The following is a 14,252-nucleotide window of genomic DNA, read 5'->3' on the forward strand; positions in this document are numbered from 1 at the left end:
TTGAATGTTTGGTAAAATTCTGCTGTGAATCCATCTGGTCCTGGGCTTTTCTTTGTTGGGAGCCTTCTGATAACAGCTTCAATCTCCTTTATTGTTATTGGTCTGTTCAAATTTTCTACGTCTTCACGGTTCAGTTTTGGGAGCTTGTGTGTGTCCAGAAATTTATCCATTTCCTCCAGATTTTCAAATTTGTTGGCGTATAGTTGTTTATAGTAGTCTCGAATGATTCCTTGTATTTCAGATGAATCAGTTGTAATATCGCCTTTTTCATTTCTAATTTTTGTTATTTGAGTCTTCTCTCTTCTCTTTCTTGTTAGCCATGTTAATGGTTTGTCAATTTTATTTATCTTTTCAAAAAACCAGCTTTTTGATTCGCTGATCTTTTGAATTGTTTTTTGGTTTTCAATTTCATTCAGTTCTGCTCTGATCTTGATGATTTCTTTCCGTCTGCTAACTTTAGGTTTGTATTGTTCGTGTTTTTCTAGTTCTTTAAGGTGAAGTGTTAGGTTGTTCACTTGCCATCTTTCCATTCTTCTGAGGTGAGCATTTAATGCAATAAATTTCCCCCTCAATACTGCTTTTGCAGTATCCCACAGGTTTTGGTATGATGTATCATTGTTTTCATTAGTTTCAATAAATTTTTTGATTTCCTGCTTGATTTCTTCTTGGACCCATATGTCATTAAGTAGAATGCTGTTTAATTTCCATGTGTTTGTATAGTTTCCAGAGAGTTTCATTTGTTATTAATTTCTAGTTTTAATCCATTGTGGTCTGAGAAGATACATGGGCTAATTCCGATTTTTTTGAATTTATTGAGACTTGATTTGTGACCTAATATGTGATCTATCCTGGAGAATGATCCATGTGCTGATGAGAAGAATGAATATTCTGAGGTTGTTGGGTGGAATGTTCTGTAGATATCTGCCAATTCCAATTGGTCTAGAGTCTTGTTTAGATCTTGTGTTTCTCTACTGATTCTTTGCCTAGATGATCTGTCTAATATTGACAGTGGGGTGTTCAGGTCCCCTGCTATTATGGTATTAGTGTCTATTTCCTTCTTTAGGTCTAATAGAGTTTGTTTTATAAATCTGGCTGCTCCAACATTGGGTGCGTACATATTTATGATTGTTATGTCTTCTTGATGGATCAGACCTTTTATCATTAAGTAGTGTCCCTCATTGTCTCTTTTTACGGTTTTTAGTTTAAAGTCTAAGAATAGCTACTCCAGCTCGTTTTTCTTTTCTGTTTGCATGGTAAATCTTTTTCCATCCTTTCACTCTTAGTCTTTGTGAATCTTTATGGGTGAGGTGGGTCTCTAGTAGGCAGCATATAGTTGGGTCCTGCTTTTTGATCCAGTCAGCCAGTCTGTGTCTTTTGATTGGGGAATTTAAGCCTTTTACATTAAGAGTTGTTATTGAAAGGTGTTGATTTATTCCTAGCATTTTATTGGTTGTTTGGTTGTCTTAGGTGTCTTTTGTTCCTTGCTTTCTGATTTACTGTTTGGTTTCTGTGTTTATTGGTTCCTTGGGTTGTAGATAGCGTTTTTGTTTGCTTGTTTTCTCTTCATGAATGCCATTTTTATTATACTAGTGGGTATTGATTTTTCTTGGGTTTTTATGGCAGTGGTAGTTATTATTCAGGAACCAAACCCAGTACTCCCTTTAGGATTTCTTGTAAGGGTGGTCGTGTGGTAGTGAACTCCCGCAGTTTTTGTTTGTCTGAGAAATATACTATTTGCCCTTCATTTCAGAAGGATAGCCTTGCAGGGTAGAGTATTCTTGGCTGGCAATCTTTGTCTTTTAGTATTTTGAAAATATCATCCCATTCCTTTCTAGCTTTTAGGGTTTGTGATGAAAAGTCTGATGTTAGCCTGATTGGGGCTCCCTTATAGGTGATTTGAGGCTTCTCTCTTGCAGCTTTTAAGATTCTCTCTTTGTCTCTGAGTTTTGCCAAGTTGACTATGACATGTCTTGGAGAAGGCCTTTTTGGGTTGAATACGTTTGGAGATCGTTGAGCTTCCTGGATCTGAAGATCTGTGAGTTTTCCTATACTTGGGAAGTTTTCTGCCACTATTTTTTTGAATATGTTTTCAATGGAATCTCCATTTTCGTCCCTCCCCATTGTCTTTGGAAGCAAACATCTTCAAGCTCCTCAAGGGACCTCGTCCTGGTAGTAAAAGCAAACATTCTACATGTGATAATAACTAACACTTACATGGCACTTGTAAAATACACACACATACATACAAAATCATTTAAACTCTACTGTGAGTCTGTGAGGTATTATTAGTGTATCTTTTTTATAAATGAGTAAACTGAGACCCAGAGAAGTTAAAAGGACTCGTTCAAAGTCACACAGGATTTGAACATAGGCAGTCTTGCTCCAGAGCCCATATTCCTAACCACTATATCAAACTGATAGGTATTTCAAAGTGCTACATGAACAACAAGTGAATGAAAAAAAGGTTTTGACATTTCACTGAGTTAGGAACAAGTATTGGTCGTGACTGGGCTGTGTAGCAAACTTCCTGAAGCATTTTAGAATACAGGGAAGGGAACTGAAACTTCCATAAAAAAAAATACCTGTTTGCTAATGATGAACAGATTTGTCACCATATCCAAGTTCAAATAGAGCACCTTTAAATAAAATGCTTTATTTGCTTGCAAGATTGCTGGAAATGATGGTGAATTTTTGAGTCTGCTGCTTGTATACTACAGATGTTAAAGGAAATCACGTTAGATTTAGGTAAAAGCCTATCAACTAAATTCAACTAACATCTATTAAGGCCCTACTAAAGGCCACACAGTGCAGGTACAAATTACGGTTAAGACACAGTCCCTAATATCAAGGAGTTCCCAATCTAACAGCAGAGATGTACATATTTGAAAAATAAAATAAAGTAAAATCAGAATATAAAATGATAAGTGATGTTATAATAACTGGTATAAGAGAAACATAAAAGTATTGTAAGTATGCAAAGGAACTTAAAAAGTTAACTGCAAGATATAAAAAATATATATACTTTTCATAGAATAAAAGTAGATGTTTCTCTACTTCTGAAACCAGTTTTAGTATCTAACTCTGATACACCCCAAATACTCACATCACTGATCTTTAATTTTATTTAATTAAATTTGGTTCTTCTATGTAAAAGCTTCTGAACTGCCAGTCCTCTTCTTCGTTTGAATCACTTGTATGAACTACTCAACATGAAAAAAGTACATCTTTAGTTCTATATGCCACGTATATTTCATGCTCAGGACTTCCACAATGTTAGTGGATTTTTCCCTGTGCTCAGGACTTCCACAATGTTAGTGGATTTTTCCCTGTGCACAGTTTTCCAGTGACACTGCTGAACTCACTTAGATAGCCAAGTAGCCATTGGGTATCTATGATTTTAGATAGATCATATGTGACTTTAGGTAAATTGAAGGGAGGATAAGGGAGTTAAGCATAGCAAAAATAAAGAGCCATTAAGATTCAAATTTCTAAGCCTAACATAAAGCACTTTAGAAAATCAGCTCATTGGCCTTGCAAAATACGGATAATAATTTTTTTTATCCCTAAGAGCGATCACATGAAATGGGAGAGAACATCAGATAAATTATTAGGCTCATATTATGACTCAAAGTAAGAAATTTTTGTACTTTACTTATTCCAGCACTAAATTAGACTCAGGCATATCCCTTTTGAATTGCTTCCTAAAGTGTGTTGCTATTACTACAGCAGCATACAGTACTTCAGCCTTTGTCAGAGGGTAGGAAGTTTTCTATAGAATTTAAAATCTCAACGAAACTTTCTCTAAAAGATTAACAACCCACTAGTTGAAAACTGTCTAAATTCCACTGTCTTATGCATCAAGTTTTAGAATGTTGTAAAAGAAATTATTACTTAAGAACAGTAGCTAACATTCATTTAGTGTTAACTAGGAGCCAACCACTGTTCCTCATTTTTACATGGATTATCTATCGCCTTTCATCCTTACAAAAAACACCCTCATTTTATAGTTGAGGAAACTGAAGTTTAGAGAGGCTAAGTAATGCCCAAGATCGCACGCATGCACAAACACACAAACATACACACACATTCAGACCTGGGAACCAAGGATTCAAACCCCGGCAGTCTTACTTCTGAATCTGTCCTCCTTACCAATACAGAATAAAATGCAAATGAACTAATTGTCACTGGGGCAGCTATGACCTTCTCCTTAATCTGGTATCCAGGACTTAAGGTCTGACCACAGACAAGTTTCTGCCACTACTTCAATTGCTCTTATCTGTGAATGATTCTTGCTTGCTGTTCTGGTAATTATGGTAACTGATTAAAAAGGGAGGGAGAGAAGGGAGAAACAGGCATGGGAAGCAGACTATATTGCTCCTTAAAGTTTGGAAAGCAAAACGTATACAAAAGGATAAACTCCATAACCTGATCCAGTAAAATCACTTAGGGATTTAAAAAATACACATACACACACACACACACACACACACACACGCACAAGTGAAATGAACAATAATATATATCACTATGCATCACTTAATGACAGGGATATGATCTGAGAAATGTGTCATTAGGCAATTTTGTCACTGTGTGAACAATATAGAGTATGGTTACACAAACCTGGGTGGTAGAGTCTACTACCCACCTATGCTATATACTATAGCCTATTGCTCCTGCATGAGAAATGCATTGTGCTATGACATTAAGACGACTAGGACATTGGTAGGCAACAGGAATTTTTCAGCTCCACTGTAATCTTTTAGGACTACTATCATGTATGCGGTCCATCATTGACTGTAATGTCATTATGCAGTGCATGACTGTATACACACACACACACAGACACACACACACACACACACACACATATACAAACATAGGTTGATATCTACCTTCATGAAGACTTGCTTTTGCCTGAGATTGGATCTGTATTATTTACATCTAGTTTGCTTCCACTCAAAATCTATTTTTTAACTAAGGATGATACCAGATTGACAACAATGAAAATAATTAAAACATAGTGTTTTCATGAGTGTGAGGAAATAGGCATTTTGATATTTTGCTATTTTACACATATTTCTGGGGAGATGTAAAAAATGGAAATCATAAATATAATAGTGGAATGATTTAATTATGGTAATTCACACAAATGAATTTTAAGCAGCCGTTATAAAATCATAAAGTGTGTGTTTATTAATTGGCATGGAAAGGCACTTCACAATGTATTAAGTAGGGGGAAAAGCAATAATAGAACAGTATGCCTAGCATCATCATACTTTTAAAAACATATTTATTGCTTATCTATGTACACAGATAAACTTTGAAAGGACACAGTCTGAAATATTTGGGTAGTGGTATTCCAAATGATTTTTAAAAATTTTTTTGCTGTTGTGTACTTTCTGGGTCTTTTCCTACAAGAAACTATTAAATTGGGTAAGTTTTTTAAATGGAGAGAGAATATCTTTTGAAGTTAAGACAGAAGGCTCGTTTCCGTGTCATTTCCACTGACATTCCATCACCGAAATGTGGGCCAAGGTAAGCATTCGATTCCTTCACTCTGTGTGGGAGGCAAAATAAGAATAGTTAAGATGTAGACAGGTAAATGTTAGATGAACCGTAATTGAAAGCACCGGAACGTGTACCTCTTTCTGACCGTAGCCTACATCAAAAACCGAAAGTGATGGTTGACAAACACAGAGAAAAATGTTAACCTGAGATAGGAGTGTTTGTTCCTGACCAGCAGGTGCAAAGCTCGTGATTAAAGGGAGGGACAGAATGGGAGAGGAAGAGAAGAATGGCCCTGAGGGGAGGGACGGGAACTTGCTGACACAGAGGGAGATTCCGTCTGCCACCCTCTGCAAGAGCTTCTCTGACACCTGAGACATAAGGTGACATTGAGATTTCACAAGGGGGACAGGTGTGTGAAAACTAGCAAATGTAATCTTACTCATGGGACACAAACCTTTTTGGCCCTTTGCCTTTCTCTAAAAAATTAGCAAGAATGGCTTTCCAAATAGAGGTCATCAGAAAGGTGTCGTTTATTTTTTATTTTTTATTTAAATGTTTGTAATCAGGTGAAAATAGCTCTTTCTCTCCTCGATTTCTGGCCACTTTGTGAATGTCTGTGATAACTTCCGTAGGATTTTTGCCACCCATCCCCTTCTCCAAATCACTTTCATGATTCCAATAAGACGATCTTTCAGGTTATCCATGACTTTCTGCCAGCTGAAGCTTCACTGGTTTTCCTCAGCATTTCCCGTGCTCAGCTCCCCCAACCTCCTCACCACTGTTAAAACTTTCTCCTTCTCTATAACCTGTTTTTGGTGGTTTGTTGTTTGTTTTGCCCTGTTGTTGTTTTTCCTACTCCCCCAGTTCATCCTGCACAGTTAATTTTCCCAATCACCACTCTCAATGCCCAAAGTCCAAACACTTTAGCCCTAAAATCCCAGATCCTGCCCTGTGTTTCTACACTTGCCTTCCACTACTGCCCCACCAGCATGCTGCTCTTTTCTACTTGACAGTCCCACCGCCTGTCCCCGAACCAGCTCTGCATCTCCCTAGTTCCGCTCATTCATTCCAGCAGAAGGTAAGGGCCTGCCAAGAGCAGGCGTGAAGCTAAGCACTCTGACGCACAGAGACACGCACAGCACATGCAGGACACATGGTATGGCAGACAGGCATGGACCGCACATTCAAATAACATGAGTGCAATTCCTGTCACCACTGCTTTCTAGTTATGTGACCTTATGCAAATTACCTAACTTCTTGGTTCCTCAATTTTCTTATCTGTAAATTGGACATAACACATTTTTTAGTGTGGTTCATTATTAAATAATTAAACAATGGACAGTGCCTAGGAGACTGCCAGGCAAACAGTAAGGACTCAAAAACTGGTAGTTCTCTTCCTAACCCCAGCTCAGTTCTCAAAGAACTAATAACTTTCTAGAAGATAGGATATTACAAGTGACATGAGTGGTGTAAACAAGGCCACTAGGATTTCAGAGAAGACAGAGCATGGAAAATTAACTGGGCTGATCTAAAAGACAGACTATCAAGAAAAGACTGGGTAGGAGTTTCCTAGGAGTGAATAATGTAACTAAAGGTACAGACCTGGAAAACGAGCAAGGAGGGAAAGCCCCTACCTCCTCTGGGTCCTGGGGAAGCCTGCCTTGCCACCTACTTATTATTGCAACCCCACCGCATTCCTGTCACTGCCTACGCCCTTCCCCTGCCTGGTGTTTTTCCCATTTCCCTCCCCACCGTATTGTGTATTTATTTCTCTTGTCTACTATCTGTGTCCTCACAGCAATACATACGCCGCAAGGGCAGGGATTTGTGTGTGTGTGTGTGTGTATCTTCTTCACTGCTGTATCCTGCTTACCTATAGAGTATACACTAGTATGTCCAACACTCTGGATTAGGACTATATTCCTTGAACGTGCAGGAAGTTCTGGCAAATAAAGCTAGAAAATCAGGGTGAAATCTTGAAGGCCACTCAGTGTCAGGTTTTGGGCTTTTTAATTTACTGAGACTCAAATTATATAATGTTTTAACAGGAAAGATGTGCTCTAGGAAAATTAATCTGACATAGGGCAAAGATGAATTTGAAAGGGAGAGACATGGGAAGACAACGTAAGAATCTATGTGGTAAGTCCAGGAACCAGAGGAAGAAAGCCTACACTGGGCAGTATTCGTAGAAATAAACAGGAAGGGACAGCAAACATTCCAACAGAGTTACCTCAATGTGTCTGTTTTCAACCTTAATGAAAGACCAGAAAAACATGTTAGAGCCACGAGAAGGAATTCTTAGCAGCCATCCAAGAGAATTAAGTGAATGTATATATGTGTACTGATATATAAAAGTAGCTAATTGCCAAGAGTACTACATATAGTGTGAATCCATGTGTATGAATGTATACATAAATGTATGTATGTTGATATATTACACTTACCTGAAAAATGTACACCAGACTGTTAAAATGTGCAGAATGGTGTTTAGAAAGGTACCCACTGACCTTTACTGATATGTCACGCAATTTTGTGCTATTTGGTTATTTTTCTGTAAACATGTATTATTTTATGAGATGATTCAAATAACTGAACTTAAATGTATATCATAAAAGAAACCTCAAGAATGTACTTTTAACCATTGCAATTATTTTAAATCTGTCATCTAAAATCTCTTGACATAAAATACGTAAATATTAAAATTTAACATTTTAAAATAAAAATTTTAAAAATGTTTTTGACATTTTGTCTAAAAATCTGATAAGGCAATTCTTAACTCAGGAACAGTAATGATGCAAATGAGTTTGGGAGGGCATGATCCAAAGTCAGAGGCCCTCTTATTCAAGAATGAAACCACTGTCACACTCAATTTTATCCAAGAGTCAGAAAGCATCTTCTGATTAATGAGTAATGAAGACATTAATAATCCGTGCCATGTAATCTTCTGGGAGAGGGTTAAAGTTTAAAACCACGGTTGTTTTTTACGTAGACACACAGACACACATTTATTTCATACTTTATAAGCCCTTCAAAAGTATGGTTGTGATGGCCAAAGTCATAAAATGAAACTAATAATAAATCTGGCATTAAAAGCATACTGCTTTGAAGAAAGCTCTTTATAGTAGTTCTTTTTTAAAATAATTTTCTGAAGAAACAGTCTAAGTAAAAATGATCTGAACCTGAATCATTCTCTATTTCATTGTGTGTTTAGATAAAAAATAAGTCTTTGTATATTATTGTTTAAAAATGAGGACCATTACGCTTTAAAATTATTACAAATAACACTGACATCTTAGCTTTAACATTATCTTTAATGCTTTCCCAGGTGCCAGTTCAACAGATTCTGAGAGTGAAAGTTTAGCTTTCAAATCAAAAGCTGGAGCTATGCCACAGTAAGTGCCTGTGATTTCATCAATTATCTATGCACCAAAGAATGGCAGAAGAATTGCTGGGATATAAAGCCATGCATGCTGAACTTTGAAGGAAAAGGTCAACTGATGTCAACCAGAGATCAAATATTTGAAGTTGGGATGCAATTTTTACCTTATAAATTTGAACTCTGAAGTCTGCTTTTCATCATCAGTATGCCAAAATCTAACTATACACGATGTTAGTTTCAAAAACATTTATCTAACTGGTTACAAATGTATGAAAAGAGCAGTCACAGTGAGAAAAAAATCAGTTAAATCGTTACTAAAATTAAATGAGGACCAATTTATTTACACAAACTGGAAAATATTTAATTAAGCCAGAAATGTATTTTCATTTGGATAAAATCTATTTCTAGTTAGCTCTCATGCCTGAAAATCACAAAATTTAGTTATTCCTACAAAGATATGGATTGTTAATAAAATGCTAATGTCTAAATTATTGTGCAAAAATAAAATAAAATTCACCAGAAATTTGTAGAAAACTTCACTAATATTGAGACCGTGCTAATAAATTCCTTTGATTTGCTGTTATGTACATAATTATATCTATTCAATATCAAATAATCACAGATGCCAAAGGAATCTTATAAGATCCTATACTTTACCATCCCTGATTTCAGATAAGAAGCTCAAGTTTAATGAAGTTACGTGACTTGCTTAAGATTGCACAGCAAACTACTTGGCAAAGCCAGCCTTAGAAACCAACTCTTCTTAATCTTTTCCTTACACCTCACTAACTTGTATGCACTAAGAAAAGACAAAAATTCCAAGATACTCTCAACAAAATTTGAAACTAGAACAATGAACAGCTGCTAAGCTTAAAATAGTCAACCAAAACTTTGAGTTAAATATAGTACCCCAACCCTGAAGATTTCAAATATCTGCTTACTGTTAATAGATTGGATTTTTTCCAAGTATTTTGTGTTCTCTTAGGTTTTTCAGGTTTGATGCTTTAGACTCTTTAATAATGCCTGAGTTACATCTAGCTACTTTTCTTTTATCCATGTGTTTATTTTGCTAAATGTCTGCGAGGAACATTCTATGCATATATTGATTACAGCTATTGTACCTGTAAGTTATGGGTTCCCATTTCTGAAGCAACTACAGTTGAAATGAATTGAGTATACGGAAAGAAACCCAGCTCTTCTGTGGAAATGTTTCAAAGGATAATTCCTGCTAAAAACATTCTGAACAATTGCCTTCCTGTTTTCCAGAGCTCAGAAGAAAACAACTTCTGTTTCCTTGACAATAGGATCATCATCTCCAAAGACGGGAGTGACCACAGCTGTGATCCAGCCATTATCTGTTCCTGTTCAACAGGTAAGTGTGCCTTGGGCCAGAGCCCACAAGGAATTGAACTCATTAGCAAACCTCTTGGTTTTAAGAATATAACTTTCACTCTAACTAGTGTACTCCAGTGAAATATTTTCTAAGTGGAAACAGAACTAGGAGAAAAGAAAATGGTAGGTAATGTTCTTCCTTTATTCCACTAAAAATAATCTTTAATTAAGACCACACCACCAGTTAGTTAACATCTGCATTTCCATTGGGAACTTCTTTCTCCAACAGCCAATAATCTAAGGTGGTATCTGTTTTAGCTATAACTATTTGATTATTCCCCCACACATGGACCCTCTTCTATTTAGCCAAATTCATCAGCTCATTTAAAACAAATTTAAAAGTCAGGAAAGGTCAACATACCAACAAAAAGCTTTCCCATTCCTAAACGCTAAACAGACAGATAGTAAGAAAAATCAGTTCCAATTCCTTGACTTCATCATGGTTTTTCATCCTGCTTTTATTTCATTGTAAGACTGCTTTATCCAAAATGGAACAATAATGCAAACTACTGGAAAGTAATTGTAGAGAGTTTACTTTTCAAACACAAACAGCATGAAATTTTTTTTTAAAGTAAAAAATGTTAAGGCTAAATATCTCTAAATTACGATGATATGATGAATATCTTTAAATATAACACTCACAGAAGGGTTTTCTCCACACTCTTGGAATGTAAACTCATTCCTAGCTAGTGAGTGTGGCTATGAGTGCCACGGTGCCTTCTATCAGCCTTTATTACCCATTGAGCACTCACAGGTGTCCTAGTAACTATGGTGTGTGACAAATACTCAGTGATATGTAGAAAATGCAAACAGTAGAAAAAAGACATTTGGGGTCATGAACTTGAAAAGAATCAACCAGTATAAGTTACCTGGAGGTGGCCTATATAGTAGACATTTCTTTTAAACCCCTAAACCACAGTGGAACTTGTAGAAGTATATCTGATTAAATCAGTGCTTTTTTCCCTTTGGTGTTTGATGTTTAAGTACTGATATGTATTTATTGAATGCTTAGCACTACGATAGGCATTTCAAGGCAGAAAAAAAAAAGATAGGTCACCAGCCCAATTCCTAAACAGTTTATAAACTATTCTTAGAAACAGGAAATATACACCTGAAACACTTCTTGAAAATGGCAGAATATATTAGAGGTACAGAAGCCTAGAATATATTAGAGGTACAGAAAAACACACATGCATCTAAATATGTAAATGCCATGCTAATGTAAAGAGCACGTTTTTAAATAATTTAAATTCTGCAGGAACACTATATGGAAGGTAATAAATCCCATTTCTTTAGTTGGGAGAAGGAAGTGCTCAGAGAAACACCATCGCTTGATTATTGTAGGCAATGTTACATGAAGGTTAACACGCTCGAGCCAGCCCGACTGAGTTTGAATCCCAACTGTGCCACTTAGTAACCAAGGGACCTTCAGAAAATAATGTAACCTCTCTGCCTAATTTCTTCATCTGTAAAAGGAAGATAATAATACCACCTATTTCACCACCTATCTTATGAAGATTCGGTTAGTTAATCTTCATGTGACATTTAGTGCCTGGCACAGAGTATATACCATTAAAATGTTCATATAGCTTTGGACATAAAAGACAGTGAAAAGTGAGACCCAGATGTCCTAAATCACAAACTAGTAAAAAGTCTTCTAGGGATAATGGATAAGGCCCATCACCATACTAGTATCTGTACAAGTTTGCAACATTCTCCATGACATCCTGTGGTATCTTTAGACACATAATATCAGATCACCATCATCTGGGGCTAAGAAGCTAACAATCACTTATATAAATAAATCAATCCAGGATATTCGAAAGTAAGTGTGCACAAAGAAATGCTTTCCATTCACTACTATCAATCCTTTTATTTCCCCAGGGATAAATGCCATTCGGTAAGTATTTCAGCACCTGCATTTTTTACACATCAAGAAAAAAATAATATATTCCTTTTTTGCTCATTTCCCATAATTCTTATATGGAAAAAAGAGCACAAATTAAAAATAAGATAGGTAGATGTTTGATCATTTACTTTACCCTTCACTGCCAATAGCTTATGCTTTTTATTCGATGAACCCAGACTGTATTTAAAAATAAAATGTAATGTCTGTAAGAACTTTTAAAAAGACCCCTGTGAAGTCCCACACACAAAAACTCGTGTGGTAATAGCATTTAAAAGCTCGTGGATCCCCAAGGACCAGGGAGCTTTTGCCTTGAATATCCTCTTGAATAGACAAGAGTAACAGATGTGGAGTGAGGGAGAAGAACAATGTCCGTACTGTAAGAGCAGCCCAGCACAGTGACGTATGGCAGTACTTTCATTCTCCCGATTCATTCAAGTGGAGCGATCCCAATATTTAGCATTTGATCTGTATGTCTCTGATTTTTCAGGTTCACAGTCCAACTTCATATCTCTGCCGACCTGATGGAACCCCTGCTGCCTACTTTCCTCCTGTGTTTACAAAGGTCTGACATCCTGAAGTCCCATTCTCTGTGTTTGCTTTAGTCCTTAAATTCCATATACATGTGGCTTCATGTGACAGTCTTTACAAATTAAAATGGATAGTAACCTGATTATCATGGTTACCTTTGGGACTAAATAGATATTTGTTGAATAAGCTGGGTGACTATAATCTTGTGGTGGGTCTGAGAGATGTGGGTGTGGGCAGAGACCTGATAGAGCTTAAAATCCAGTGGGAAAGCCAAGACAGGTAGAAAAAACAAAACAGAATGCTGTGTAGGAAATTGCTTGGGAGATCTAGCAAGTTTTATAGAAATTCAGAAAAAAAAAGGATTAATTTTCTATGTGTCCTAAGTCGATGATTTGCATTGCCAGCCTGAATAATGATATCCATTTCATTGGTCTACTGCTCAAGTTAGAAGTGGTTCCATGTAGCATTTTTGTTCCTTCTTTTTCCTTTTTTTGGGGGGGAGGGAGGGGGGAGAAAATTATAAAACTTTATTGAGAAATATTTATAAAGGCCTAAATAAATGGAGAGATATACAGATATACCATGCTTGAGGACCAAAAGACTGTAAAGAAGTCATGACTCCCTGATTAGTCTATATTTAATGCAAATCTAGCTAAAATTCTAACAGATTCCTTATTATTATTTATTGTCTGATATAGAATTTAACAACTTGATTCTAAAAGTTGTGTGGAGGAAAAATAGCTGGGAATAGCCAGGGCACCCCTGAAGGAGAAAAATAGAGTGGAGTTAGGGAAGGATTGAGATTTGTCCTATGAAATATCAAGACTCTTGGAATGTAGAGGAATTTGGATGGTACAGGCACAAGGCTAGACAAATGAAGAGTAATCACAACAGAGCCCACAAGCTACTCCAATAGCAACAGAAACTTGCACATCAGTGGGGAAAGAATGAATGCTTCAGCAGAGGTGAAGAAATACTAAATTGGACTCCTACCTCACACCTCTTACAAAAATCAGTTCCAAGTAAACTAAAGGCAAATGTGAGAGCAAATCTATAAAACTTTTGTGAAGCAGTAGAGAAAAGCATCTTTATTTCCTTCGTGGAGGGAATTTTTTTTTTTTTTTTGTCTCTCCTATGCCAGCCTGAATCCAAGCAATATTAAAGATTTTGCTAAAAGCAGTTATTGTATTTCCAATCAGGCACAGGCAGCAGATGATAATGGTTGAAAACTTTCAAATTCCACTTTTAGATAGACTACCCCTCCCCCTAAAAAAAGGTAAAACCCTACCAAAAACTGTAAGTCATTGTAATAGGCAATGAAGTCTTCCTTTGGTGCTTAGCACAGGAAACGTTTACAGAGGGATGGACACGCCACATTCACCATGTAGTTCAAGAGCTTTTCACAAACAGCTTCTCAAGAGCATCACCAGAAAGTGTTTGTTGCCTAATGTATTGCCAGCCAAGACACAGGTGATTTGGGGGGTGCCAGGGCCCAACGCACCTCTTGATTTAAACAAATGAAGGCCATGCTGATGG

General features: G+C 36.6%; 1 protein-coding gene across 3 annotated transcripts in view; it reads left to right on the plus strand.

The window, feature by feature from the left end:
• Positions 1-14,252, plus strand: part of PALLD (palladin, cytoskeletal associated protein) — a 403,294-nt gene that overhangs the window by 167,466 nt on the left and 221,576 nt on the right. For all 3 annotated transcript variants that reach the window (XM_063077067.1, XM_063077068.1, XM_063077069.1), the window contains exons 4-6: positions 8,834-8,900; positions 10,154-10,259; positions 12,676-12,750. In XM_063077067.1, coding sequence (XP_062933137.1) covers positions 8,834-8,900; positions 10,154-10,259; positions 12,676-12,750 — 248 coding nt within the window. The remainder of the gene's footprint in view (positions 1-8,833; positions 8,901-10,153; positions 10,260-12,675; positions 12,751-14,252) is intronic.

Source organism: Cynocephalus volans, chromosome 13 (genome assembly GCF_027409185.1).
Source record: "Cynocephalus volans isolate mCynVol1 chromosome 13, mCynVol1.pri, whole genome shotgun sequence".
NCBI classification, from domain to species: domain Eukaryota; kingdom Metazoa; phylum Chordata; class Mammalia; order Dermoptera; family Cynocephalidae; genus Cynocephalus; species Cynocephalus volans.